At 39.3% G+C, this 14,969-nt stretch overlaps 1 protein-coding gene across 6 annotated transcripts in view; it reads right to left on the minus strand.

Annotated features, from left to right (window-relative positions):
* LOC131109241 (protein shisa-6) overlaps positions 1–14,969 on the minus strand; it is a 96,921-nt gene that overhangs the window by 17,907 nt on the left and 64,045 nt on the right. For 3 of the 6 annotated variants that reach the window (XM_058060979.1, XM_058060977.1, XM_058060976.1), the window contains exons 5-6: positions 1,159–1,221; positions 165–185 (exon numbers count right to left, since the gene is read on the minus strand). The exons of 1 other annotated variant lie outside the window; for it this stretch is intronic. In XM_058060979.1, the coding sequence (XP_057916962.1) occupies positions 165–185; positions 1,159–1,221 (84 nt within the window). The remainder of the gene's footprint in view (positions 1–164; positions 186–1,158; positions 1,222–14,969) is intronic. 2 more of the 6 variants (XM_058060980.1, XM_058060978.1) reach the window with 1 other exon arrangement.

Below are 14,969 nucleotides of genomic sequence, written 5' to 3' on the forward strand. Positions count from 1 at the left end.
AGTAGAGAGGAACGGGGCGACCTAACTTGCACATTACACAAAGAACCTGGTGTTTTTAGGAGTTTATACCTCCATGTCCACATAGTAGAACATGTTTTTATGAGTTTGATAACAAAAAGAATAATGGTGTATGGGAACAGAAAGGGGATTGTTGTTCAACTTACCACGCCTCAACGATCGGTGGGCTAACAAAACCAAAAAAAAAAAAAAAAAAAAAAAAAACAAGATCAGTGTCATGCTGACGATGACAAGGACAAAAGCTGCTTCACATTCAAAATGGCTTGCAAAGAAGGTCCTCTGTCAAAAATGTAAAAATATAAAACGTATCTGTGAGCTGTTATTGTGTGTTTGTCACAGTCCACTGGGGGGGTCTTGGTAGTGGACTTGCAATAGTGATTTGATTTGAAGCCTGTTAGTAGTCGCCCCATTATTATAGGACTCTATATACAGGATATGAATACACACACCTGATCAAATGTTAAGACCAGTTGGAAAAACTGCAATATTTTACATTTTGCCCTGCTGGATTACAAAGTAATTTTTTGCCGAGTGAAATTCCAAAAACCTTCAAAAGCCAAAATCTTTTTGCATCTGAAATTGAGAGATGGTCAATTTCCCAATCATCAAACAATCAATCATGACATTGACCAAATATTCTAACAAACAAAAACACTTTAAATATTTTAAAATAAGCTCTGTTCAGCTTTGTGCTTGAGGAATTCCACTAGGGATTTTTGGAATGTTGACAATAGTCACAGTCGTGGTCTTCTTTTCCTCAACATGCTCCATCAGCCAATTAGTGACCAGTTTCTGACAATAATAACTGTTAGGATAAACAACTGAGTGACGGCTTTGATAAAACGAAATAAATACAACCATGTAGCATCGAAATGTATGAGGTTGCTTTGTTCTAAGACGTTTGTTCATACAGCGTTGCAGTTGTCAACCAAACGGACAAGTCGACCTTAAGCCAATTACCGTATTTTTACCAAAATAGTCAGTGACTGCTTCTTGCTCATAACTCTGAGACGGGAATAATACAGTTCTCCAAATTAATAAAGGATCTTTTCAGTTCAAGAAAGACGTGGAACTGTTTTTTCACTCTAGTTAGGTCAGTAACTCGTATGAACACTGCCCTCCCCCACTAGTTTGTCTTACCGTTCTTTGGTGTGCGTATGGGGCTACCTAGAGCCACATGGTTATAGTTGTGCTGATGGGTACCTGCAATGACAAAAGCAACGGAAGATCTGTTCAGTGTTCATGGAGAAAATGCTCTGTATCAATCATAATACAGAGAATTAAAGCATGAGGATGATTATGACAGGGATGTTTTACCAGTGTTTTTTTTTAATCGATTGTAGTTGTATCTAAGTGTAGAAATTGCATTGTATCTATTGTAAAAAAAAATGCAGAATTTGCATAATTGAAACTGTCATACCATTTAGGTGCAATGTATCCCTTTATAACCATGATTACTTTCTGCAATCATGATAATGAAACAAAATAAATATGATAAGAAAAGCAGGATGTGTGGATCTGGGCAAGGCAAGGTCACATAAAGCAGAGCCAAGGTCAGAAGCTACAAGAAAGAAACGTTTAAAAAGATGTGTCGTGCAAACAAGGTTTTCATAGAAAAAAAAAACAGGCACGGTAATGCAAAGCCTTCAAAAATCTATTCATTTCCTGTCTGAATATGGTGCCTTAATACATACACAATTTGGTAGGCAATGAAATAATGCGACAATAACTCTGCAAAGTAATATTAAAGCATCCCAGCAGCCTTTTATTTATTTGGCTATTTTGGCTGTAGGATCAAAAACAAATGCAAAAGCAGAATGCAACACTCAAAACACATTCATGACAGAAATCTTGCAGAACAACATAGAACTTATAGAAAAAAGGCCAGTAAGGATAATTCATAATGCCGCCTACAGAGAACATACTAACTCCTTATTTCTAAAATCACAAATACTTCAACTTGCTGATATAGTTCATCTTCAAACAGCTAAAATAATGCATAAGGCTAAAAATAACAAATTAGCTAAAAATGTCATCCAATACTTCTCTACAAGAGAGGAGAAATATGATCTCAGGGAAGAAGTACATTTGAAACACTTCTATGCTAGGACTATGTTAAAAAGCCATAGCATTTCAGTATGTGGAATCAAACTATGGAATGGATTGAGTAAGGACCTCAAACAATGCACAACGATAAATAAATATCATAGTTTAACCGGACACGACTAAAAACTACTACATCCTGTCTGTACAAAATAGCATCTTAAAGATGGTGATTCCAACTACAACAAGGTATGTTGGGAAAGGCACAATCTCACCAGTCCAAACTTCTCAACAAGAAGTTCGGGTTGGGGATCCTGTCTGCCCTGAAAGAAAGTTCACCGCATGATTGACAGTTGGGGGAAGTAGAAGGAGGGTAATGTGCCTGGCAATTATTCAATGTAAGGAGGTTTTTACACTGCTCGGTGACCACGCAAAGGTTCAGAGTGGAAAAATACCAGAAGCACCTTAAATACACATTCTCCACACACGGAACACAATTCTGTGACCGTTCTTCGAAATAAAGAGTGTAGTTTGCCCCATGTCTGCATAAAAAAAATATATTTCTAAAATCACAAATACTTAAACTTGCTTACATAGTTAATCTTCAAACAGCTAAAATAATGCATAAGGCTAAAAATAACCAATTACCTAAAAAATGTCATCCAATACTTCTCTACAAGAGAGGAGAAATATGATCTCAGGGAAGAAGTACATTTGAAACACTTCTATGCTAGGACTACGTTAAAAAGCCATAGCATTTCAGTATGTGGAATCAAACTATGGAATGGATTGAGTAAGGACCTCAAACAATGCACAACGATGAGCCAATTCAAGAAACAATACAAGCAGTTGATGTTTGCTAAATACAAGGATGAAGAGTCTTGAACCAGTCATGATGTGCTATATATATCACTATATTGACACTTACTATGGTACCCATTATGTCATTGGATGCTCATATCACCTCGTACTTCGGTACAAAGTGCATTATTAAAAAAAACAAAAAAAAAAACAAAAAAAACTTTAAACTGTAATATGGAAAGCAGGAAGTGAACAAATGTAACAGTTACTGATTGTAAACGTACCAGATGGAGGGGTAGGATTTAATAAGCTTTGCTTCTTCCTACTCCTTTTGGACATGTGGAACTGTGAACTGATTATGGGATGCACTCATTTGTAATCTGATGCATGTTCAAATCATTACCATTACCTGCAAATGTCTTAGTTTTCCAAAGAAAAACACATTTTCATGCATTTCACAATCAATTTTTTTCATTTCACAAACATTTTTATCCATTTCACAAACAATGAAAATGAATCAGATGATTTTCAAAGAAGGATCTACATTTTTGCATAGAGGCCTACTATCAACAATGTCAATCTCCTGGTATGGTTGCTAATCCAAGTTCCTCATTTTATAAGGCTAATAGATGATTAGAAAACCCATCTAAAAAATCTAAACTAAAACTAAAATCTCTTACCATGCTGTTAACTACTCCCTTCAGAGAGCAGCACAAACCGGGTCTAACAAGGACAGAAAAACGCTGCACAACTGTGCAAGAAGACAAATATGTGAGAGTGTGTAGTTTAAGACAAAGACGCCTCACAGGTCGTCACCTGGCAGCTGCACTAAATAGTAGCCGTCAATCACCAGTGTCAGTATCAACAGGGAAGCGCCCACTTCAGGATGCTGGAATTCATGGCAGGATTGCCAAGAAAAAGCCATATCTCAGATTAGCCAATAAAATGTCCAAGTGATCCCAAACTTTTGAGCAGTAGTGTATATATATATTTATATATATATATATAAAATATAGTGTATCGTCTGGAACTGACTTTTTAATTCCAACTTTTTACTGTTTTTTTTTGGCATTTGCTGAATTTGTGTTAAAGTGCAGCATTTTCCTGTGGGATGTGTTTAAGGTTGTTTGTCTGTTTTAGGTTTTAGACCATTTCTGTTTTCTGTTTTTGTAGCATAGTCCCTGCTGAGCAATTATGGACAGTAAAGGGAAAGTCGGTGGCATGCAAAAAAAAAACAACAAAAAAAAAAAACATGCATTGTTACAACATCCAAGTCCAGGTTTGATGCATCGGATGTTTTTTACAATCTATGATTTAGCAAGAATTTAAACATAGCAACGGTTAAAAATAAAGCAGAACGTTGACAGTGATGATTTAGACTGGCCATTAAGCTCATGTACCACTTTATAGCTCTGGCTGTTATCACTAAAATGGAAACAAAATCAATTAATTCTAAGATAAATGTAGAAAACAAAACGGCCTGACTGATGTCAGGAAATTGAATAATGTTTGATTGTCCCTGCTGGGTTTCTTAAATACGGGGCGAAACACATCAACTTCAGAAAGCAATAAAAATGTGGCATTTATATCTCGGTAAGCCGCCTTCCGTTCCTCCATCTTTCAGTATATTCTTATGTTTTTGTCATCTTGTTACTGTTGGATACTGTATATTCCACATTGGGAATTGTGCAGGAGTTCTATGCTCGTGGCTTCTCTGTATGCATGGCATCAGTCTAATCCAGGGGTGGGCAAACTACGGCCCGGGGGCCACATCCGGCCCGCCAAGTGTTTAAATATGGCCCGCACGTTCTTTCCAAAGTATTTCATTGAAACTTAACATACGACCTGACATCATGGCTTTAGCCAACCTTTTGATGGTTTAGGTCAGGGGTGGGCAAACTACGGCCCGGGGGCCACATCCGGCCCGCCAAGTGTTTAAATATGGCCCGCACGTTCTTTCCAAAGTATTTCATTGAAACTTAACATACGACCTGACATCATGGCTTTTGATGGTTTAGGTCAGGGGTGGGCAAACTACGGCCCGGGGGCCACATCCGGCCCGCCAAGTGTTTAAATATGGCCCGCACGTTCTTTCCAAAGTATTTCATTGAAACTTAACATACGACCTGACATCATGGCTTTAGCCAACCTTTTGATGGTTTAGGTCAGGGGTGGGCAAACTACGGCCCGGGGGCCACATCCGGCCCGCCAAGTGTTTAAATATGGCCCGCACGTTCTTTCCAAAGTATTTCATTGAAACTTAACATACGACCTGACATCATGGCTTTAGCCAACCTTTTGATGGTTTAGGTAGTTATTTTTTTAATCAATTTGTTTATTTGATGTGATCTGCTGTTTACAAAGTGCTCCTGAAAAAAAGCACACAAGCACATATAGCAGGTTGCATGACACCTTTACAGATACAATCATTCCAGGTGGACTGTTAGAATTATATGTTTAAAATATATAGTCTGGCCCCCCGTCAATTTTGTTAAATCAATGCGGCCCACGAGTCAAAAAGTTTGCCCACCCCTGGTCTAATCAACACCAGCACTCTGCTGTATTGTCATATGGGAAGCACAGTTGCTTTACCGTAATTCGCACTCAGAGTAAACAAGCGTATCTCTAAATCATCCATTGTCCTACTGTGCAGGGCGACCGCTAGTGCAGCACCAGCTGAGCTGGACGCGGCCGCGCGGAGGTGCTTTAGATGAAAGATGGGCGACTTTAGAAAGCCCATTGCTCTAAGGAAGTTGATGAATGACAGCTATTCTCGGCGGTGTGTAGGAATACGTGCATGGCTATCATTGTTGGTTTGTACGTCGGCACAAGAAGAAGGACAGATAGATTGGGGGGTGAGGGGGACTGCGATCACAGAGTTGTGCTTGTGACACTTCATTTGCTATCTGTTGCTGTGCCTGTTTAAAAATGCATTAGAGGCAACTGCTGAAACATCCATTTACATCTTTCACACAAATGACAAGAGGATTGGGGGGGGCCTGTCGCTCCCCGTATCATGTGTTTCAATATTTGCAGCGTGTATGGAAATAGATGGCATGTGTCTTCAGAAGGTTCCTTTGCGGGTTTGTCGTATATTTCTCTCTTTTGATACTTGAATTGACAATTTGTTAGAGTTACTGTGGATCAGAACCTTTTCCATCGAGGGTTGCAAACAGAAAAACGGAAGGCTGCTTGGATACTTTTTCTACATTAAAGATGCTACAACCAAGGTCAATATACAGTAAACCTCGGAGATATCGGAAATTCGCTCACAACGGACAGATAAAAAAGAACCGATTTTTCTGTAATGCATTTCCAATAAAAATTCATTGCATATATCGGATTTTTTATAACGGATTTCGCCTATTTCGGACAAAATCTCCAGTCCCGTTCCAATGCATTTCCATTAAATTTCCCTCGCATATATCGGATGGCCGCATCGTGACGCTCCGATTCGCCGAATCGTGACAGGCCGCTATACAACATCATTTGCAGCGTTTGCAGCGTTGCCTGCGCGTCCGGGTACATTGGAAACATAGTCAAGGAAGTGCCTTTTTATAACGGATAAAATCCGATTTACGCATATACCGGATATAAATCCGATATATGCGTAAAACTGACATTTTCCGGTATACGCATATAACGGATTTCGCTTATATCGGATAAAACCAGTGGGAACAATTGAATCCGATATATCCGAGGTTTACTGTATGCTAAGCTGAACAAAAAAAAAACCACAAATATAAAAGACCTCTGCAAAATTATCATGTTTCTTCACAACAATGAACATTTGTTTCATTCTATAAAATACTGACAATATCACCCCCAAAGTCTAAATAACAATTTCAAGCACACGTCCAAACACCAGGCTTTGGCCTACAGAACTGTTTGGAAAATAGCATGAAGTTAATCCGTATCACAAAACTCATCAAAAAGAATTCTGTCAGATTCGGACTCAAAGTAATAATAAGTCATAATATCATAGTTTAACCGGACACGACTAAAAACTACTACATCCTGTCTGTACAAAATAGCATCTTAAAGATGGTGATTCCAACTACAACAAGGTATGTTAGGAAAGGCACAATCCGCCCATTCCACAACAAATTCTCTTGCTGGCTCTCAACAAGAAGTTCTGTCTGTCCTGAAAGAAAGTTGACCGCATGATTGACAGTTGGGGGGAAGTGGAGGGTAATGTGCCTGGCAATTATTCTCTCTGTTGAGGATCTCAAAATCATCTACAGGTATTTGGAGCCATGATAACAGGACAGTTGCTCATTGGGATTAGGCACTGCAATGTTCAAGCACAAAATTGGTGATACAAAGACAGCAGTCCAAGGACCCAGCAGCTTCCTGTCATGATTGATGGATCGATCGAGCAGAGTAACCAAGTCTACTGGAATTTAGCTACTAACCCAATCTAGTCTGCACCTTTTGCAGGTGATAAACAACTGCTAAAGTTGGCAAAATCAAATACTTAAACTTGCTCATGTAGTTAATCTTCAAACAGCTAAAATAATGCATAAGGCTAAAAAATTACCAATTAGCTAAAAATGTCATCCAATACTTCTCTACAAGAGAGGAGAAATATGATCTCAGGGAAGAAGTACATTTGAAACACTTCTATGCTAGGACTACGTTAAAAAGCCATAGCATTTCAGTATGTGGAATCAAACTATGGAATGGATTGAGTAAGGACCTCAAACAATGCACAACGATGAGCCAATTCAAGAAACAATACAAGCAGTTGATGTTTGCTAAATACAAGGATGAAGAGTCTTGAACCAGTCATGATGTGCTATATATATCACTATATTGACACTTACTATGGTACACATTATGTCTAATTGGTTATTTTTAGCCTTATGCATTATTTTAGCTGTTTGAAGATGAACTATATCAGCAAGTTGAAGTATTAGAGTTAGTATGTTCTCTGTAGGCGGCATTATGAATTATCCTTACTGACCTTTTTTGCAGTACATTTACATCGAGTGAAGATTGCTTTTATAGTTATTAGCCCATATTTCCACACAATAAGTAAGATATGGTAGAACCAGAGAGCAATAAAGAGTGTGGAGTGATTTCTGATTGAGAACAAATTTTGCTTTGTTCAATATTGAAATATTTCTGTGTATTTCTTATGTTGTATATTTGTAATATGAGGTTTCCAGCTCAAGTAATCAGATTAAAAACCAAAGCATTACAAATCGATTTGCAAGTCTTCAATGATGCTGTCAAGTCATGTCCAACGTCATCAAAATTATGACTGGAATCCAGACCTTTGCTTAATGCAACACATTGACATATGAATATCATAACATTTCGCTTGAATCCCTCTTATAAAAGCTGTTGATTTCACACTCAGTCGAGAACTGTCCGTAGAAACTCACTCAATGAATAGGAAATAAAATATTACTCATTAAGAGCCTGGGCAGCCATGTTCAGCCACTTTCTAATCTGGGGACTAATTAAAACGTTTTCAGAAAGAGTCCCTGCACAAGCTCTGACCTCCACAAGCCAAAAGGTTGCTGAACTCACCACAACGCTGTCACCCGCTTTGCCACCAGAGATGACATTTTCAAATAACCTTCATCCCATGTGTCGGCGACCATGGTTACTTATTACCGTCATCATCATACATTGCACTGCTGCGGTTTGGTCATACAGCTGATTAACGGTGATTGACATGCTATCCAGATTGTTGGGTTAAGTAGGGTCCCTATTTATATTCATATCACTTTGCTTAAGATGCAGCTTTGTTTTTTTTTTTGATGTGTCAGTCAAACACGTGGCTGCATTAACTGTAAAGCAATCATGACGGAGGCTGTGCGGTGTGTTAGTTATCACCCCTATATTACTCATGCTAAAATTTTCCTTTTGCTTTCAACAGCCTCTCTTGCTCGTGACTTTGCATAATAGCATCCAGATGGCGCAAAAGTGAGTCAGTGATGTGACATTTTGGTGTGGTATTTTGTTTCATGTCGCGATGGAGGCACCCTGGGCCCACTATAACGAAACACCCTTAGCCTTGTGCCAAGGTTAACTAAGCGGAATCGATTCCCGTGAAATGCCTGCAGGTACCGTTGGCCACCAGTAGAACATTGATCTGGGAATTTGTATTCAAACAAACAGCTATGCCATTTTATCCGGGTAGGTTTTGTGTTGATTATTCTAAAGTGTGGGTGTGATGTTCTTCTGGAGACTCGGCAAAGTATAATCTCTGCAGATGCTGCCATCAGCATCTTGAGGCTTGTGTATATGATATTATGTAATTCAAGGTTTGCGTTAAATGGTAAACGTTTACAAAGGTGGAACCCCAGTACAGGGTGCAGTATGGTCTTGTAACTGCTACATTAGATTAGATTAGATTAGATTAGATTAGATTAGATTAGATTAGATTAGATTAGATTAGATTAGATTAGATTAGATTAGATTAGATTGGATTCAACTTTATTGTTATTGCTCATGTCACTGGTACAGGGCAACAAAATGCAGTTAGCATCCAACCAGAAGTGCAATTTTATAAGTACCTTAGTAGTAAGTAAATGTAGAAAAAAAATGTACAGATCTATGTAAAAAACTATAACAGTCTATGACTATAATACAGTGAGGATATGTACAGGGATATAAATGACTATAATATGGCTATTGTAGATTATACAGATAATAAACAGTATGGATGTGACAATATATAATAACAGTAATATGTACAGTATTGCAATGAAGTGACTAGAGTATGGTTATTGCAGATTATATAAATTATAAACAGTATGATCTATGAATGTAACAATATATTACAGTAATATGTACAATAGTGCAATGAAGTGAGGGGGGGGCATAGATCAGCGGGAGGATGTAAGTAGTGGAAGGGGTGGGCAATGGGGGGCAGAGTTCAACATGACTCTCGTATCAATGTACACATACATATACAGTACAGCTCAAGGTCAACCAAACTAATTTTAGAAAAACAAGACAATTCCAACCACAAGAAAAACACTGAGACCTTCTATATAAAGTATCGATCTATTATAGATCTGATTAGATTATAGTATCTGAAATATCAACACTGCAATTACCAGATATTTATCAGGGCTCTGCATTAAAAACAAAAATGACTTTCCCATGGGGAATCCTTAAGGTGAGAACTACTTGCCCGAACTTGCCCCATGTAAAATGAAAAGACTGCCATAATGATATCATCCCATTTTTGTGGCATCAAAATGAAAATCTCAAATAAAGATAAAATGATTATCATTTCTTGTGGTTGTTTTCCTACATAGATCATGACGTTGCATGGACATCTGGACTGTCAAGAGTATAAGTTGTGCACCACAATGAAACATTATTGAATAAACACATTTGTGTACTAGTAAAGTGATTTTAATCCAGAAAAAATAATGCTCAATAGTCAAACAATAATTTGTGAAGCAAAGGTGAGAAAAATACACAGAGAAATGGAAGCACTAGATTTTGTAGCTTGTGCAAAATCAGCACTTGGTATTGGATCTAATGGGTGGTGTTTCATTGTGACCACTTCAAATTGTCACAGCAAAGTGATTCACTCATCTGTGCCATCATTTGATTGGCTGATTTGCTAATAAAATACTTGTTTAGGAGGCACTGTTTTATCAGTTTTTGGTGTTTTTCTTCAGAAGTTGTTGAAGAATTAGACGATGTTGGCAGGGACGCCATGATAGATGTTTTCCTAGTCAAACCATCGCTGATTGGTTGATCGTGAACAAACGCGGACTGTGGACTGCGGACCACGGTCTAAATCAGGGGTCGGGAACCTTTTTGGCTAAGAGAGCCATGAAGGCCAGATATTTAAAAATGTGTATCTGTGAGAGCCATATACATTTTTTTAAACATTGAATGCAATAAAATGTGTGCATTTTTATGTAAGACCAACAGTTTTAGATATAATGGGCTCTAATTGTGTAGACCAGGCACACTACCCCACGCCAATGGGGTGTGGCCAGCACACTTTCGTGACCAGCGCAGTGTCTAATAAGAAATCAAATACTTGTTGCCATTAATACAACTTCTGCTGCTGCATGGTTTTGCACCGTACTATGTATATTTAATTCTTTTGGCCATCTTCACCAGAAGGGTTGGTTCTGCAGCTTTAGCTATTTGACTAAAGGAGGAAAGTTTACATTTACATGTTGACATCTCAATGACCGAGGTAGACTACCGCATTATCCAGTAATAATCAAGTTTGACCTGGAAAATATCATCAAGAAAGATGGATATAGTCGGCCATATTGCAGTAGAAAATAGATGGACGAATTAAAATGCATAAGAAAGTTTTGATTTTTAATATTATTTTTAACAGTGATTTCTGTGATGTTTACTTTAAAATGTTAGCAAAAATACATTTTTATTGTGGTAAGAAATGCTTGAGAGCCAGATACAGTCATCAAAAGAGCCCTACCTGGCTCCCGAGCCATAGGTTCCCTACCTCTGGTCTAAATAAACGATTCTGATTGGTCCATTTCAAGATTTGCAAGGATTGGTTTGCAAATTACCATCGGAATTACGCAGTCCGTGTTTTACCAACACCCAACAAGAACCGCTTTTAAAAAAAAACTCTTGCCAAAGTGAACTTGCCCGACGGGAATATCACTGATTGGATTTACTTGCCCGAATTTTTTTTTAACTTTCCCCGGGCCATCGGTACATCGTTATTGTCGAGCCCTGATTTATGCTGTAAAGTATGAATAATCTTTACATTGATACTTCACTCATTTGAGGTCATGCATAACATAAACGGAACACAATGGTAAATGATCAGCATTGAGAACTAGCTTTTGAGCTTCATACATAAGCGTAGCGGCACGCTGTTGAAACAATGGCCGCTGTGAATTAGTTTTTCATCCTTATAGTAGTTCATCATAATTAAGAATATTATATGCATGACTTCCTGATTTCACTTTTTCATTGTTTTAAACACCATTTTCAATGTTAATAGTTTCGGGTTAATTTAATTTAATGGGCCACTGCTCTATAAAATTTCCTTTCCTATATTATTTAATTTGATGATGGTGGCTTTTGTGTAATATCGCTTACAAAGCAATCAGCATCCCGTCGGTAGAGGGAATAACATGGATAATGGGAAAAATATAAACAGGGATGGGCGGCACGGCGGTCGAGTGGTTAGCGCGCAGACCTCACAGCTAGGAGACCAGGGTTCAATTCCATTCTCTGCCATCTCTGTGTGGAGTTTGCATGTTCTCCTTGTGCATGTGTGGGTTTTCTGCGGGTACTCCGGTTTCCTCCCATATTCCAAAAAACATGCTAGGTTAATTGGCGACTCCAAATTGTCCATAGGTATGAATGTGAGTGTGAATGGTTGTTTGTCTATATGTGCCCTGTGATTGGCTGGCCACCAGTCCAGGGTGTACCCCGCCTCTCGCCCGAAGACAGCTGGGATAGGCTCCAGCACCCCCGCGACCCTCTTGAGGATAAGCGGTAGAAATGGAATGAATCCAAATTGTCTCCATAGGTATGAATGTGAGTGTGAATGGTTGTTTGTCTATATGTGCCCTGTGATTGGCTGGCCAATGGTTGGACACTAGAATAAGAAGAGAACTAAAACAGCAACATGCACCTTTGTCCACAGATTAGGTTTCTAGCCTCCAACTCGTCAGATCTATCACAGGACATCCTCAGCTCTCCACTGTGTTCCCCTTCACAGCATCCCTTCAACCAGTATCCCTGCCATCCCATTAGCTCTGCCAAGCGGAGCAGTTGGAGTTCTGAACAGCCCAGAGGAGGCGAACGGGTTTACTGAGCGCATTTTGTTGTGTTTGAATGTTGTGTGCAACAGTGTTGACAAGTATGAATGCAGTTGTGTGTGTGTGTGTGTGTGTGTGTGTGTCCCACTGGTTCTGTTGACAGCCCCGGTGACACCAGCACATCCCTGGCATCCTCTTACAGTAAAAGGGAAGAGAATCCACTAAGGGCTTGACATTTAACAACTGACAAAGAGTGTTCACATTTAACGGTTGAATGTTAACAGCCATAATAGCCTCAGTTTGTAAGAGACAAAGCCTTAGGCTTGTGTGGGTAGAAGCAGCTTCCATATCCTGATGGTTTTTCCGAGAATTCCCTAGCACAGAATGCTGATAAGGGTAAAGGGATTGGTCATCCGGTTGAGGTTAACTAGGATGAGGCCCTGAGATAGAGCTAGGACCTAATGGAGGGGTTATGTCTCGCAGATTGATTCCGGTGGACCTGGAATAAGGTGGCCAAAGACCGGAATGTCTGGACTTCTGGACCCGGATAAATGAATGCAGTGACACTAGTGTACCTTGAGAAACCGTCAGGTGTGCCGTGAGGAATTATCCAATATCACTTTTTATAATTAACATTGATTAATCATCATTTGGGCAGCACGGCAGTCGAGTGGTTAGCGCGCAGACCTCACAGCTAGGAGACCAGGGTTCAATTCCACCCTCGGCTATCTCTGTGTGGAGTTTGCATGTTCTCCCCGTGCATGCGTGGGTTTTCTCCGGGTACTCCGGTTTCCTCCCACATTCCAAAAACATGCTAGGTTAATTAGCGACTCCAAATTGTCCATAGGTATGAATGTGAGTGTGAATGGTTGTTTGTCTATATGTGCCCTGTGATTGGCTGGCGACCAGTCCAGGGTGTACCCCGCCTTTCGCCCGAAGACAGCTGGGATAGGCTCCAGAACCCCCCGCAACCCGGTAGAAAATGAATGAATGAACGAATGAATAATCATCATTTGCAAATATTATGTCAATAGTATACATGTACCCAAATATTCCAATTGTATTTGGTATATTTGCTCAAACGGAAAGAATTGAACAGGGATGGAATATTCCTTTCCCCAATCCAATTCAGGTATCTTGTACCCGCTCAAACGGAAAGTTGTCAGGGTGCGTTCTTCTTCTTCGTGGTGTTTTTCTTCTTCTGTTGTTTATTGGCGGTTAGCAAGCAGCTTTCGTGTGCATTAGCGCCATCTGTGAAACAGAATCTAAACTCTTCTATACTTTATTCACAAGTCCAGTTTTATTTAAAAAAGAAAATATATATCTATATAAAACATGTCCTGAGTTTAATTATAAAATATTAGCAAGATTGAATGTGATCTTTTCCTGTTTAAATTTATCCCGGGTGCGTTCTTTCAGCGCATGCTCAGATATGACGTAACACGCAGATCCAGACGTTCTTCAGTTTTAAAAATGGAGGCCAGCAATCGGCACTGGACTAAGCAAAGTTTGTTTTTGATTCAAACTAAATTTCAAGACTGGACAGACGAAAAACTGGCAATACGGAGTTATTCCAACAAGTGAAAGAAAAACTCAGGGAAGCCGGTATCACGTGATGTTGATGTTTACGTTTTACTGGGCATGCCCTATTGACTATTCTGGTTGATTTTCATCGCGCATGTAGACAAGAGATTGGAATATTCTTTTCTATGGATACTATTATTTCCCGAAAGGTCATTTGGGAAGAGAAAAACTGGTCATGTAAAAAAGTGGTTACTGTGGAGTGTCTGTGGTGTAAAGACTGGCAGAGCAATGTAATATTGGTCCGTGTGGCAACACCTGCCTTGTTCCTCCGATAGATCATGGTGACATTTTGTAACATTTTTGGTTAGTGGTGTACCACAAGATTTTTCCATTGTAAAAAAATGTGCCGTGAGTCAAAAAAGGTTGAAAAACACAGAATTAATGAATAGATTGATGAATAGGCGAATGCATGGAGTATAATGATCATCTGTACATATAATACATTTGCATTTCCATCTGCTAATGAAAACAGCAATAAAGGCGCATCTTAAACGGGTCCAACAGCTTCGCCACTCAGATATCATTACGCATTCAGAAGTGCAATCACTAATGAGCATCAAATGAGCTACAGATTGCAATGCTGCCGGTCTTTTTTTTTCCCACTTTCAGTACGATGCCGGTTTGGCCTGCTTCGATCCCCCATTTTCAGTAAATATCACCCTTTACCTCATAACTCAGAATCCCCCCCCCCCAAGACACCTCCTCAGCCCAAGGGTTACTTGACATAGCCCTGCCTCTCCGTCATGACAAATGCTCCCTAAGAGCCAGAGCTGCGATGGGGGGGAA

The sequence above is a fragment of the Doryrhamphus excisus genome, chromosome 22 (genome assembly GCF_030265055.1).
Source record: "Doryrhamphus excisus isolate RoL2022-K1 chromosome 22, RoL_Dexc_1.0, whole genome shotgun sequence".
Taxonomy (NCBI): domain Eukaryota; kingdom Metazoa; phylum Chordata; class Actinopteri; order Syngnathiformes; family Syngnathidae; genus Doryrhamphus; species Doryrhamphus excisus.